Here is a 14946-nt window from a genome sequence, read left to right on the forward strand (position 1 = left end):
CTGCTCCATCGGAACAAGCACAATTCAACTACTCTGCACTTTTAGGGCTACCCGAGGGAAAAACTCTGGCTTCCTGGTATGCCGAACAAATGGCGTCCATAAACCTCGTTTATACGCAGCTCAGCGCACAACAAGCCTTGTTCCAAGCACAGGCTAACCAATCAGCATTCGTAACTCCACAACCAAGGTCTCTGAGTACACACACGGCTCAGCAGACAAATGCGTGGAACTTACGACCAGAAAGAGGACCAGTGCAAAATGTAAGAAGACCTAGCGTACACGACACGCGCGATACTTATGCTGAAACAGAGAGCAACTTCGTGCAAAACTCCAATCTACAACGAAGGCCGATCCAAACCCGTTTGGGCGCGCGCAACATGAATACGGAATGGGAAGAGGAGGAAGACGACCCAACTTACAAGGAGGAATCCACAGTGTTTAGCAGACTTCCTCCAGAGCACGAAGCATACAAACCAACCAAGCGCGCGGGGTATAACCCCAAAGAAGAGCATGATTACACCTTGAGCTATCGTCCTGAGGACATGGCAGAAAATTCAAAATTCATCCGAGAAATCGCATGCGCGGCCATCGACAAAACAAAATTACCACACAACGTGGGTAAATACAACGGGTTGACGGACCCAGATGATCACCTCCAGGTGTTTAAGGGCGCAGGGGCAACAGGCGGATGGAACTTACCAACATGGTGCCATCTGTTTGCTCAGACATTCGTCGGCGCGGCGCGCATTTGGTTCGACAACTTACCGGCAGGCAAAATCAAATCATGGGTCGATTTCAGAGAGAAGTTCCTAGCACACTTCTCTCAACAGAGAAGACAAGCCAGAGACCCTGGTGACTGTTTAAACATATGGAGAAGAGACTACGAGAGCGTAGAGGATTTCATCACAAGATACAACAAAGAATGCTTAGAGATCGGTGACATACTAGAAAAGATGATGCGCGCACACTTCATGAGAGCGGTCAAGTGCGATGACTTGGTTAAAAGAATCAAAGGGCGAGACGGAGGACCCAAAGACTGGGAAACCTTCGTAGAAGCAGCCAAAACAATTGCGCAGACAGACAGGCAGTTGACCGGTGACGATCACCGTCAGCGCGCGCACAACCATAACGATCGACACAACAGAAGGGGCAGAAATCAACCCTGGAAGGCTTCTGGGCACAGAGAAAGAAGCCCCCCACGGGATGATGCACGCCATACGATCAACCAGATAGCCCATCGAAAGGAAGTGAAGCGTGAAAATAGAGAAAAGCAGTGGACTCCACTGACCAAAACACCTTCTGAAGTCTTGGCCACAGAGAACCATCAGTTCAAACCACCCTTGCAAATGCGCAACAAGAGAGGCCAAGACCCGAATCTCTTCTGTGAATTCCACAAAGATACGGGCCACTTAACCGACGACTGTTTCAGTCTAAAGCAAGAAATCGAGAGAGCCCTGCGAGATGGAAAGCTCACTCATTTGGTCAAAGGCGGAAAGCGCGACTACCGCCAAATACAAAGAAGAGATGAAGGACCAGATAACAAAAAGCTCAGAAAGCTAGAAACCCACATGGTGCAAGGAGGTCCACGAAGACCAAGGAAAAACTACAACAAGCGCGCGCAAGATGATTCATGGCGCGAAAGGCAAGTTATTTTTCCAGTTGTTAGAGGGGGTCCAAGAGAAAAGCGACCAATAATCATTCCAGGTGTGGTTGGCCATTACCAGACAGATTACATCTTCATTGATCCCGGGAGCACCGCGGATATTATATATGAACAGTGCTTCAATCAATTCGATCAAGAGGACAAGGCGCGCCTAGAGCCAGTCGACTACCCACTAACTGGTTTCTGCAACGAGGCCGTCTTTCCCCTGGGACAAATATCATTTCTGGTGTTGCTATCAGACGGGAGAAATTCAAGAACTGAAGAAGTCACATTCATGGTATTGCCGGCGCACTCAAGACATGACATCCTCCTGGGAAGAGAATCCCAAGGAGATTTCAGTATGATCTGCTCTGCACCACATTCCGCTGTTGGATTCCCTACCGAAACAGGCATTGCACTGATATATGCCACTAAGGAAGTTTTAGCAACAGACGAAATCAGACCAGCCAAAGCAAGCAAGCCGACACCGCGCGTAGAGGCAGAGAAATGGGTATTAAACAGCACATACCCAGAACAAACAGTCACTCTGGGGCCCGCCATGTCCGACCTGACGCGCGCGGCGCTCAAGAAATTATTGCATGAAAACATGGACGTGTTCGCCTGGACACCGGCTGATATGGTTGGTGTCCCACGACATATAGCAGAACACCGTCTAAACGTCTCCGAAGATGCAAAACCAGTGGTACATGCCAAACGACACCTTGGCGACATCAAACACGATGCTATGAAAGAACAAGTGTTGGAGTTGCTAAACGCATGGATCATCAGGGAAGTCCGGTACCAAACATGGGTAGCAAGCCCAGTAATGGTAAAGAAACCGAATGGTAGTTGGAGAATGTGTGTCGACTACAAGGATCTGAACAAAGCATGTCCCCGTGACTGCTACGCTTTACCAGACATAGACGAGAAAATAGATTCTGTGGCAACATTTCGGTGGAAATGTTTTCTGGATTGCTACAAGGGGTACCACCAGGTTCAAATGGCCGTTCAAGACGAGGATAAAACCGCATTCCGCACACCAACGGGGCTGTATTGTTACACAAAGATGCCGTTCGGCTTAAAGAATGCAGGCGCAACATACCAAAGGCTGATGAACGAAACATTTAGTGACGCAATTGGTAAGTACATAGAAGTGTACATGGATGATCTGGTAATCATGAGCAAGGAAGAGAGCGCGATGCTGGCAAATATCCAAAAGACCTTCAACACGCTGCGCAACGTAAGTATCAAACAAAACCCAGCAAAGTGCTCGTTCGGAATGGAAGAAGGGAAGTGCTTGGGCTTTATAGTCACAAAAGACGGCTTCAAGGTAAATCCAGAGAAGGTCCAAGCCATAGAAAGAATGCCTTCACCGTCAAACATCAAAGACATGCAGAAGCTGGCAGGACGATTAGCAGCACTCAATCGTTTTCTAGCTAACCATGCTGCAAAATCCTTCCCATTCATCAAGACCTTGCGCAACTGCATGAAGAAAAGCCAGTTCCAATGGACTCCGGAAGCAGAAAGCGCATTCCGCGAGATGAAAGACTGTCTCATCAAGCTACCAACGCTAACCGCACCAAACAAAGGAGAACCTTTGGTACTTTACCTCTCAGCTTCCGATAGGGCAGTCGGGGCCGTACTGCTCGTTGATCGTCAAGGTGTCCAAACGCCTGTATATTACGTGTCTCGAACCTTGACCGACCCTGAAACCAGATACGCAATCATGGAGAAGCTTGTCCTTGCACTGATCCACGCGTCAAGAAGGTTGCGCAGATATTTCGCTAATCACGTCATCCACGTGCTAACAAACTACAATATCGGAAATATCCTAGCAAGGCCAGAAATATCGGGAAGGTTGGCCAAATGGGCAATAGAGCTAGGGGGACACAATGTGGTTTTCAGACCACGTCCATCGATCAAGGGCCAAGTCTTGGCAGATTTTATGACAGAAGTCCCAGATGACAAAGACAGAGAATGTAAGGCGATGGAGAAAGCTGAGAAAAAACAAACAGAAGAGCCATGGCTACTGTACACAGATGGTGCATCTAACGAAGATGGGGCAGGCGCAGGGCTAAGGCTAGTAAGCCCTGACAAACACGAGTTCACATACACCATACGCCTAGACTTCAAAAGCACAAACAATGAAGCGGAGTACGAAGCCTTCCTGGCCGGCTTGCGTTTGGCAATCAAAATGGGGGTCCGACACATCGAAGCACACGTGGACTCCATGTTAGTAGCAGGCCAAATCAACGGCCAGTATGAAGCCAAGGGCGACATAATGGCACTCTATCTCAACCAAGCGAAGACGTTGCTACAAACCTTCTATTCCTACAAGGTGCATCACATAAACCGCAGCGAAAACAAGCCGGCAGATGCTTTAAGCAAGCTTGCGTCGACAAGTTTCCAGCACCTAGCAAAGGATGTGCGCATAGAAGTTTTGAGCAACCCATCTGTTCCACTCAGAGAAGTAAGCGTCATCCAAACAGGAACCACGTCCTGGATGACACCCATAATCATGTACTTACAGTCCGGGATACTTCCAGAAAACAAAGCTGAGGCGCGAAAGATCCAATACAAATCAGAACATTATCAGATGGCAGACGGGATACTGTATCGGAAGTCATATCTCGGCCCGCTGCTAAGATGTGTTGACGCCGACGACGCGAATTATCTGATCCGGGAAGTACATCAAGGCATTTGTGGTATCCATGCCGGGCCGCGAATGGTAGTGGCAAAAGTAATGAATACCGGATACTACTGGCCCGGGATGCATCTTGATGCCGTGAAAGAATTGAGAAAATGCAGTGGCTGCCAGAGGCACGCGCCAAAGACCATGCGCCCCAAGAACGAACTGGTGCCAGTAACGACCGCATGGCCTTTTCAACAATGGGGCATAGACATGGTAGGCCCTTTCCCAGAAGCTCCGGGGGCAGTCAAGTTTATAATAGTCGCGGTTGATTACTTCACCAAGTGGGTAGAAGCAAAAGCCCTCGCATCAACCACATCGGCAGTCGTTAAACGATTCATATGGGAGCAAATCATATGCCGGTTCGGCTTACCCCTCAGAATCATCACCGACAATGGAACAAACTTTGCAGCAGATGATCTCGAACGATGGTTCAAAGAACTGAACATCGAACATACCTTCTCTTCGGTTGCTCACCCGCAAGGGAACGGTCAAGTCGAAGCAGTCAACAAGAGCATCGTCGATGGCATAAAGGCAAGGCTCGGTGAAAAACGACGAGGTTGGATCGATGAACTACCCAGCATACTATGGGCCCATAGAACAATGCCAAAAACAAGCAACGGTGAAACACCCTTCAGCTTGGTCTATGGGTCCGAAGCTGTGATCCCAGCAGAAATCGGGCTACCCTCTCCGAGAATGCTCTCCATGAACCTAATCAACAACGAAGAAGAAAGGAGGATCGACCTGGATCTCCTAGAAGAACGGAGAGAGATGGCAGCAATCAATGAAGCCAAATACAAATCAAAGCTCGAAAAGTATTACAACTCCAGAGTCCGAATCTGCACATTCAACCCAGGAGATTATGTCCTAAGAGACAATGAAGCATCCAACGCGGAGAAACCAGGAAAACTGGCTCCCAAATGGGAAGGCACATACATCATTGACGAAGTACTCGGCAAGGGAGCCTACAAACTACGCACCATCAACGACAAAGAGGTTCCACGAACCTGGAATGCCCAGCAACTCCGAAAGTGCTACATGTAACACAACCATGTAATCGTAAAGGGCGTACAGCTAACACATTTACTCTAATACAAGAAGTGTTTGGCTACTTTTATTTCATGCAAATTTCTTGTCACAACTGCATTTATTACTTTGGGCGTACACGAAAACATCAATGGCTCGACCATAGGAAACGTTGTAGACCTCCAAGGCTCGTCACAACCAAGTGAACAGCCGGGTCAGAAACACAACCAAAGCCTACAAAACGCCAAAACATAACTTCGTGCCCACATAAACACGAAAATATCGATAGCAAGGTAACTAAACATTGTAATGCTCCCAAGGCTGATTACAGCTGAGCTCACACAATAACCTGCAACTCGATCACTTCGTATGTCACATACAAGCGCACATACTTAAACGACAGAATAAAAACGTTGTAGTAAACACAACATCACCTGTCAGCGCCATCATTCATTCGTGACACCTGATCAAAGTAATTAAACATGCACATATTATGACGATAACAAAATTCGCATAACCATAGAAAAAGGCGATAAAATATTCACAGGAATCCCAGGTACACACGCCCACAGGTAAGCAAAATTTAAATTGTCTTAAAACAACCATCATTACAAGCCTATTCACGGCTATACACAGCGCACAGGCCGGAATCCGTCAGTCAAGTTTGACTAGGTCCAGCACCTCCTGATGCATCTCCATCCTCTCCTAACTCTTTCTTCAACAATGCTACTCCATCCACTTTACGAGCCAACTTCTCAGCAGCCCGAACAACACCAAACTCAAGCGTGGCAAATTCTCCCCGTTTGGCAGTAAAAGCACCTTCACAATCTTCCTTGTACAGCTCAAAATGATAATCCTTCTCTTTGTTTATGACCGCTGCTTTACCTTCAGCATAACCAAACTTTCGGCCACTATTGTAAGCTGCCCTACCCAACTCAAACATATAAGTGGCAAGCTCAGGAGAATGCAGGATGCGATCAGCCAGCTGCACAAAAAGGAAGCTCGAATATGATGAGTAGAGGAAATAAAAATAAAAAGGCAAGAGCAAAAAGAAAAGAGAAAATAAGGCAAACAAAGAACATTACCAAAGGCACACCACGTGAAAGCAACCACCTGCTGTCAGCTGAGGCCTCCTCAGCAAGAAGCTCGGAAGCTTGGCATTCAGACGTCTTCTCAGCAAGCAAGCCCTGAGCAGTCTCACACTCAGTAGCTTTCTCCTGAGCAAGAAGCTCAAGCTTGTCAATCCGAGCAACATACTCCTTCTCCTTTTTCTCAGCAGCAACACGCGCCTGCTGCGCCTCTTCAGCAAGGGCCGTCTTCTCACCAGATAACCGCACGATGGCATCACGCTGCGATTGCATCTCCAAATTCGTACGCGCACACGCAGACTCCCAATCTTTCTGTTTTTGCTCATTTAACTGTTTCTGCTCTTCAAACTTCCGCTCGGCTTCAGCAACCCTCCACTGCAAACCCTTCTTCTCAGCATTAAACTGTTCCCTCTCTTCAGCAAACGACTTCTTCGCCTCCTCAAACGCAAGAGTCTCCTCCCCCATCGACCGCCACTCGCGAAGAATTTCTTGCGAGGTGGCAAAGAAATGAACCCCAGCACTAACATGATCGTCCATAAGGGCAAAGCGGTTACGATTCTTCTGAAACATTCTCTCAGCAGGCGGAAGAGACAATGAGAAAAACTCATGACAATTCTTAACATCATCCATCCGGGAGCCCTGAGTAAGGCTCCAACGGGGGGCGTGGGGCAAATCGTCGCAGGCTGGGTTACCCCAGGAATCATCAGGATTACGCTCAAAGTGCGGACTCCGGACAACGCCGGAAGTAGCTCCACCCCCACCAGGAGGACGTTTAGTGTAGATGGTTTGTTGTGGGGTGGTCTCACTAGACTCCATCTGCACTTCAACACCCTTTCCCCTGTCACCTCCACCATCACCTCCGCCATCACCTCCAGTTGCATCACCTGCTTCAAACATACCTTCGGCAAAACCTTCACCACCTTCCACGTTCACCTCAACACCACCACGAGGAGGAGTCAAACCAACTGTCCTCGACGGAGGAGAAGTAGGTGGAGTAATCTGAGAAATATCTACCGCCCGAGGTTTCTTACCAATCTTGACAGCTATCATAAAACATGAATCAAGAACAACTCCGAGAAAACAACAAAAAAAAAAACCAAGAAGGAAAAACACTACAATGCACAACTAGAAGCTACTTACCAGTTAGAGGAGCAGAGGCAGCAAATATCTCCTCCAAAAGGTTCCCATGACCCCCACTAAACACGCCCAAATCAATCTCAGACTCCGAGGGCGCTGGGGGGGCCTCCTTTTGAAGCTTCGCCTTCTTGGCAGCAAAAACAGCAGCAGCCTGCTCATCAAGTCGACGTTTGTGATCATCGAGAGCTTTTTTCTTCATGTGCTCAGATAAGGTAGCACTGTCATCAGGATCCGACTGTTGACTCTTTTCACCAACCCCTAAGCCAGATAACGTATCAGAAACTACCACATAACCTAGACAAGGATGAGTAGAGGGTCGCTTACGAGAAGAACCAGCACCTTTACTCTCAGGCTTCTTCTCTCTCCTCCCAGACCTATCAGTTCTCGCATTTTTCCTCGACTCCAACTGAGCAGAAGGATCAACCGGTACCTCTACATCATCGTCGTCACCAACAACCTCGTGCACAGGTTCAACAACATCACCCTGCGCGGAACCTGCACGCGCGCAACGAGAGGTTAGACCTTCAAAGTTTTGACCAGAACTTTCACTTGAAAGAACAATGACTTCTTCGCGACCCCCAGCGAGAGGGTCATTCAAAACATCTTCACCTAGAACTTCGGCGACATATCTATTCAAGCTCTCATCCGACGGATGCAAAAAACGACCCCGGATCTGGTCTAACCATGTCGGGTCCCCATCCGCTTGGATAGCCTCAACCATAGTACCAGCTGTCTTCGGATCCAAGACGTTTAGCAAGCTGTAACCAACTGCAAAGGAGCAACAAGATGAGGGAACACATCAAAATATACTAAACCTAAAGGAAAATAAATCAAAAATAAACTCAAGGAAGAAACATACATTTACCCTGATGGCTGTACACAGGTTGACCCAGTGGATGTTTGGGCACCCACAACAAACTCATCCCGACCCCAACTAAAGCCATCTCATCCAGCTGAGAAATGGCAGTCGCCTTAGAAGTTATCCTTTTATACCAGTCCTGAGCAGCATAGTCTTGCATATAGTCCACCTTCGGAATCCCTTGACTCACATGTATGTACGGCATCTCTATGGGAATCACACCACGGCGGATGTAAAAGAACTTCTGTTTCCAGTCATGAAGGCTCTTTAACGGCACAGAGCACACCGGAGCAACACCCGTTCTCGCTTGAAAAGAATAAAAACCACTGGTGTATGTAACGCTGTAAAAAACGTTGAACATTTCGAAAGTAGGCTCAAGACGATAAGCCCTACAAACATACTCAAAATGGGTAATGGGTGGAAGCCCAATCGCATTCATCTGGGAAATATGAAGCCCATAACCCCTTAACACAGCAGCAGTAAACTTCGTTATCGGTAACCGGAAACTACCCTCCCGGAAAAACGCTGCATATAAGGTGATATAGCCTGGAGGTGCATCCAAAGCAGTAGATCCGGGAAGAGGGTACTGAGCCCCCCACTCAGGACGGAAGTTCATCCCCCTCACCAGGTTCTGAAACTCATCCTCTTTACAGTTAATAACAGCCTGATCCGGACCAGGAGGGGCTTTACCTCTATGTTTTCTCTTCTTCTGGGAAGGATTCCTCTCAGACATAGTGAGTACAAAGAAGTAAGAAAACCTAAACTCAAGAAAATATAGAGAAGCGGCGAACAAGGGGAGAAGATAGAAAGAAAATCACACTTGAGATTTGAAAATGTAAAGGAGAAAGGGTAACCGCCTCTTATTTATACCCATCGCATTTAATGCGATGGGTAGTGGAACGGCAGGGCACAGAAAAAGCACCCAATAGATGACTGCCACGTCAGAAGAGAGAGAAGACGTCGTCTCTTTTTTCGGGAAGCATGGGCGACAAGATCGGCTGACGTGACAGAAAGTCACTGCAAAAGCAACTGTTCACCTCCGATAAGACAGGGATGTCAGATGGTCACACCAAACACTTCCCCATAACCACCAAACTTCCACCAGAAGGAAACATCAAAGGGCCAAAACCCATGCGCCATGCGTCCATTTGGCTCACTTTTTTCAAAGGGCCAAAACCCATGCGCCATGCGTCCATTTGGCTCACTTTTTTCCAAGGGCCAAAACCCATGCGCCATGCGTCCATTTGGCTCATTTTTTTCAAAGGGCCAAAACCCATGCGCCATGCGTCCATTTGGCTCACTTTTCTCAAAGGGCCAAAACCCATGCGCCATGCGTCCATTTGGCTCACTTTTTTCCAAGGGCCAAAACCCATGCGCCATGCGTCCATCTGGGTCATTTTTTTCAAAGGGCCAAAACCCATGCGCCATGCGTCCATTTGGCTCACTTTTTTCAAAGGGCCAAAACCCATGCGCCATGCGTCCATTTGGCTCATTTTTTTTTTCAAAGGGCCAAAACCCATGCGCCATGCGTCCATTTGGCTCATTTTTTTCAAAAAAGACAACATCTACACGCAACGCGCCCATTTTGGTTCATTTTACATGTACCAAACTCTACGCGATGCACAGAACCCACAACTCTCATAAGTCCAGAATCCCTCCTAGACGATCAACTCAACTAGAAGGCACACTGGACTGGGGGGACTTGAAGAGGTATGGTCCCAATTCCCTGCCTACATGGCAGGGACCACACCACTTTTATGCACACAAGGCATCCACGTCAACGAAACACTCCAGAAGCTTCTAGAAACTTCTGGATGATTCACAGTTGGCACCAAAGATGCTCTATCCAACATAAAGGACAACACGTGTCACCACTAGCAGAATGCCACATAGGCCTGCGACAATTCAGGGAGCAGCACTGACAGTACCGGTACGAGGTATCCAGCGCAGGCGAATGCAAGAACGCCACGTGTACCACTACACCTGCCATGACAGAGCAGACCAAGAGGATATTCCCCTTGGTCGGACAGCTGACACGCGCTCACAGCTGGCACAGCTGCTCCTTCCTTCTTCACCCTCCGGCTATAAATAGGACCCTTCATCATTCAGGTTAAGAATCTTTACTCTCATTACTCACTCTATACACACACTGTTTATTTCCTCTCGGAACAGTACTTATTCTCACGCCGGAGCCTGGTTAAGAGGGAAAATCCCCTTCCCCCCTCTTAACGAGACTAACGGTGTTTACTGTTTTGCAGATTTCGAGCCATCAATACGAGTAGAAGAAGAGGTTGAACCCATTGGACGAAACAACCCCATTGATTATCCTTGTGATAATCACTGTTTCAACACTACTAAAACTTAAATATAATTATGGCAGATTACTACGACCAACAAAATTCTATTAAAATTAACAAACGCCTAGCAAGACAATAGACGTACCGGTACAATCACCAAGTCAACAAACAAAACTCACGCAACCCGGAACCAAACATAAACAACCATGAATCAGCCAAAAGACCACCAGCAGTTTCAGCTGCTCTTTAGACCAGTACTTAACCCATATATAAAAGTTCCAGAAGCGACTTTATTTCTTTTATTACTTTGGATATGGAAGTGTGGCTAACCATGTCATTCCTAAGTCTCCACACATTCCATAAAGCCGTCAACACCACTGCTTTCATTGCCTTCTTCTTTTTCTTTGAGCCTTGACTGTAGCAATGTAAATCCAACAAATCTCCAAGGCAAAATTCATAAATGGGTGGGACATTGCACCTAAGAGATGGCCTGCCAAATTTTTTAAGAGAACGCACATGAAAGGAATAGATGTTCGGGGTAGTCTCCACAGAAAAGGCAGTGATTAGAGTTAAGTGATTAGAGTTAATGAAAATGTTCCTTAGCAATAAATAATGCATCCTTAGTCGAGAGTCTATTCCTACTTGCTCTCCATGGAATGATAGACACCTTCTTTGGAACCCAGTTAATCCAAGAGAATACATACTCTAGAGGAATAAATTTCAGCAAATAAATGTCACTCTTCATACTTCCAATTGAAGTGAAAACAACCCTAACCCGTCCAAATCCCAACCCAACTCTCCTTATTTACGCTCAGAGTTGCCTGCCAGATTGACTTGACTGGGCAGCCCCCATTTTGATACTCAATTTAGAGCAACGCGTGGACAACGGCGCAAGGTCAAACCGTTAAATTTAGTCAACCATATTCATCAACTTTTCTTAACTTTCCCTCCCTTGCAATCAGACCCTTAAATAACACAGTATCTTGAAATTAGTAACCTGTGAAAACAATATGCATGATTTCCATACCAAAACCACTTTGTAAAACTTAAATATAAGGGGACTAGGGGTGGAATCACTAGTGATGGATTCCATCACTCCCACTATCCAATCAACTAATGCCATGTCATCAATCCAATTTCCATCACTAGTGATAGAAATGTAGGAGGGGTGGAATCACTAGTGATGGGGATTCCAATATACAAGTATTAATGCACAATGTACAAGTCATACCCTATAGAACTCAAAAAGTTTAACGCGTTGTGTGCAGCACGCGTTGTTTTTATCACGCGTGGAACAAGGGGCGGCGGCGGTGTGCAACATGTTGATCACGCGTGGAAGTTGGCTATAACGTGCCCGCCCCGAGTCCTCTAACAAAAGTTATATAAAATTGAACATTTTTTATCATTAATGAACTCCAGATTACTAACCGAATTGAGCAAAAAACAGCCTTAACACAAAGACAATCATCAACACATTCTAAATCTAAGGGTGTCCGGGGCGTACGCGGGGTGGCCCTTCGGTGAGCCCCTTCCCCGATCGGGAACACCGCCGCCATCAAAGCGGGGTCCCGATTCGGGGTGCTTCTTGTGTGTGTGTTCACCGATGGTATTTCGCGAGGATCGAGGAAATTAGACCGTTGACAACGGTCGGATTATTTAAAAAAAAAATTCAACTTTTTTTTAAATTAATATAAATACCAAACCACAACCATTATTTTTTATACTCTCCAACCAATCTCATTCTCTATATTTTTTTAAACTCTCCAACCACAACCATTATTTTTTATACTATCCAACCAAACCCCATCCACTTTTTATTTTTTATACACCGAGCAATGGAGAACCGACCCCGCGAGGCCAAGAAAAAAAATAAGGGGCGGGTATCGAAACCGTCTCGAGATGGTTCGAGCGGTGCAAATGCTCAACCACAACCCCCTTACGGATACACTTCACAACCCCCGTTTTATTTCCAACAACCTCACACCCCTCGTTTTACAACACCCAACAACCCAATTTCGGCTATTTTCAAAATTTGCTATCAATGGACGCTCCTCCTCAATCCCCCGCCTTCGACCCATATGCTTATCGTTCTCCACAAGTTCCTTCTACACGAGGAAATGTCGAACGTCCTCTACCTATTGACGAGGACGACGAGGACGATGAGGTAGTGCCCGAAACTCAAAATTTGGGCGACGACGACGAGGAAGATGAATATAATGTGGACGAAGAAGCGGGCAACGAAGAAGACGAGGCTCGAGAAAAAAAAGGGAAAACGGTGAGCGAAAAATGGACAAAAAAACAAGAAGAGGCGTTGGCGAAGGCGTGGGTACATTGTTCTACCAACAAAAAAAAGGGCAATCAACAAAGTCGCGAAAGTTTTTGGGGTAAAATTTTAGAGCACTATAACAAAAGTGTCGGTGGAAGTAACCGGACCGTTCATCAAGTACGGTCTAAATGGAACCCGATGCATTCGAAAATAAACTTTTTCAACGGCCTATACCAACAAGCGGTAAAAATTATATTTTTTTTAACATTGCATATTTTTTATTTTTTTTCTAAGTTCATACTTTTTTAACACTTTCTAATTTTTTTTTATTTTATAACATGTAGGATCGCACACGAGCAAGTGGATGTCAAGATCTCGACGTGATGAAAGTCGCGTTAAAAGAATTTAAAGAAAGATTTCCAAGCGGTTTTCAACACCTCGAGGCGTGGGAGGTCGTTCGAAAACACGAGAAATGGGCACAAGTCCCATTGATGGGCGAGGAAGGTGAAGGTTCGGCACATAAAAGAAAGCCCTTTGACGTAGACTTTTCAATCCCGGATATGAACGAAGATCCCTCGCCACAAAGACCACAACGGCGAGACAAGCGTCAAGCTACATCGTCCGAGGGAAGCTCGGCCGAGTTGGCGGCACAATTCAAAGTGTACACCGCCATGAAAGAAGCGAAGCAAGCGGTAGAATTGGAGGCGATCGAATTGAGGAAAAAAAGAGAGTCGGAGGCTCGCGAGCTCATATCGGTACAAATCGAGACGATGAAAAACTACAATTACGATCGAGATATGAAAACCTTCCTTAAGCCGCACGACGATGTTCCGCCAAGTATGTTGCCGATCATCCTCGCCCGAAAGCGAGAAATCGCTAACAAGTACGGGTGGCCATGCGATTTCTAGTTTCAATGTAATTTTTTTTTCTAGTTTGAATGTATTTTTTTTTTCTAGTTTGAATGTCTTTTTTTTTCTAGTTTGAATGTGTTTTTTTTTCTAGTTTGAATGTATTTTTTTTTTAAAATTTAATGAAATGTCTTTTATATAAATTTTTAAACATCAACAAAAAAAAAAAAAAATAATTTTGAACTCACCTAATAGGTGAGTGCCGCCATCAAAAAGGGGAATTAGGGGAGTGTATTAGGTGAGTTGACGTGGCACCATGTGATTGGTTAGGTGTAAGATGGGGGACTCACCTATTAGGTGAGCACCCCTTACACCCTAAGGAAAAAAAACCGTATTACCCAAGCAATGATGAGCGATGTATGTCTGAACAATCAAGTTAAAGCTTTAAAAGGCACTACTAAAAATACATCAAATTAAAATTTAATGAAAGATTGAAGCCAAATTAAAGAAATCGGGGCTACACAAATTAAGAAAATACTATTATAAGGGTTGATCGGAACCTGTTAAATGGTATAATCAATTTTGATGAACAAACTCCTCCTTTCTACTTATTTCTCTAATTTTGGCTTCAATCACAACTTTGTTTGTTTGGTTTTCGGCATTTTTAGTTTCCAATTTATCCTAATCGTTACATAAAGAACCTCTTAAACAACCGGTATCCATAAATCAAGTTCGTTCTCCAGTACCCTAAATTGAATTATTATTTTTTTTCAATCATTGATCAATAATAAAAAATTTTCAATCATTGATCAATAATAAACAAATATTGCCGATTACCTTGCCGGAAACCCGAAAGGGTCCAAACTATCTCTCCGTCTGTGCCAACCATCGGGACGCCCACCCATTCGTCACTCATCCGCACATACACACTTCGAAGAGCGTCAGACGGCGGTTTGAAAATGTTACTGCCGCCATTCCAGCAGAGTTAGTGGCAGCAACGACGGTGACCCTTGGGAAGTAAGATCCGACATCAAATCGAACGGTGATTGAGACCGGCCGTGAAGGTGGAGATGTCACGACATGGGTGGGTGTTT

General features: G+C 45.8%; 2 protein-coding genes across 2 annotated transcripts; both read left to right on the forward strand.

The window, feature by feature from the left end:
• The first annotated feature begins 377 nt into the window (after positions 1 to 377).
• LOC118482591 lies at positions 378 to 5375 on the forward strand. Its single transcript, XM_035978127.1, has 2 exons — positions 378 to 4953; positions 5059 to 5375. Exons 1-2 carry the CDS (start codon positions 378 to 380, stop codon positions 5373 to 5375), a joined length of 4893 nt encoding a protein of 1630 aa, XP_035834020.1.
• A 7350-nt stretch (positions 5376 to 12725) lies between these two features.
• On the forward strand, positions 12726 to 14081 carry LOC118483364. The gene is made up of 2 exons (XM_035979096.1): positions 12726 to 13247; positions 13349 to 14081. The coding sequence occupies exons 1-2, from the start codon at positions 12780 to 12782 to the stop codon at positions 13910 to 13912; spliced, it is 1032 nt and encodes a 343-aa protein (XP_035834989.1). The 5' UTR covers positions 12726 to 12779; the 3' UTR covers positions 13913 to 14081.
• Positions 14082 to 14946: the final 865 nt, after the last annotated feature.

This window comes from Helianthus annuus, chromosome 10 (genome assembly GCF_002127325.2).
Source record: "Helianthus annuus cultivar XRQ/B chromosome 10, HanXRQr2.0-SUNRISE, whole genome shotgun sequence".
Lineage (NCBI taxonomy): Eukaryota > Viridiplantae > Streptophyta > Magnoliopsida > Asterales > Asteraceae > Helianthus > Helianthus annuus.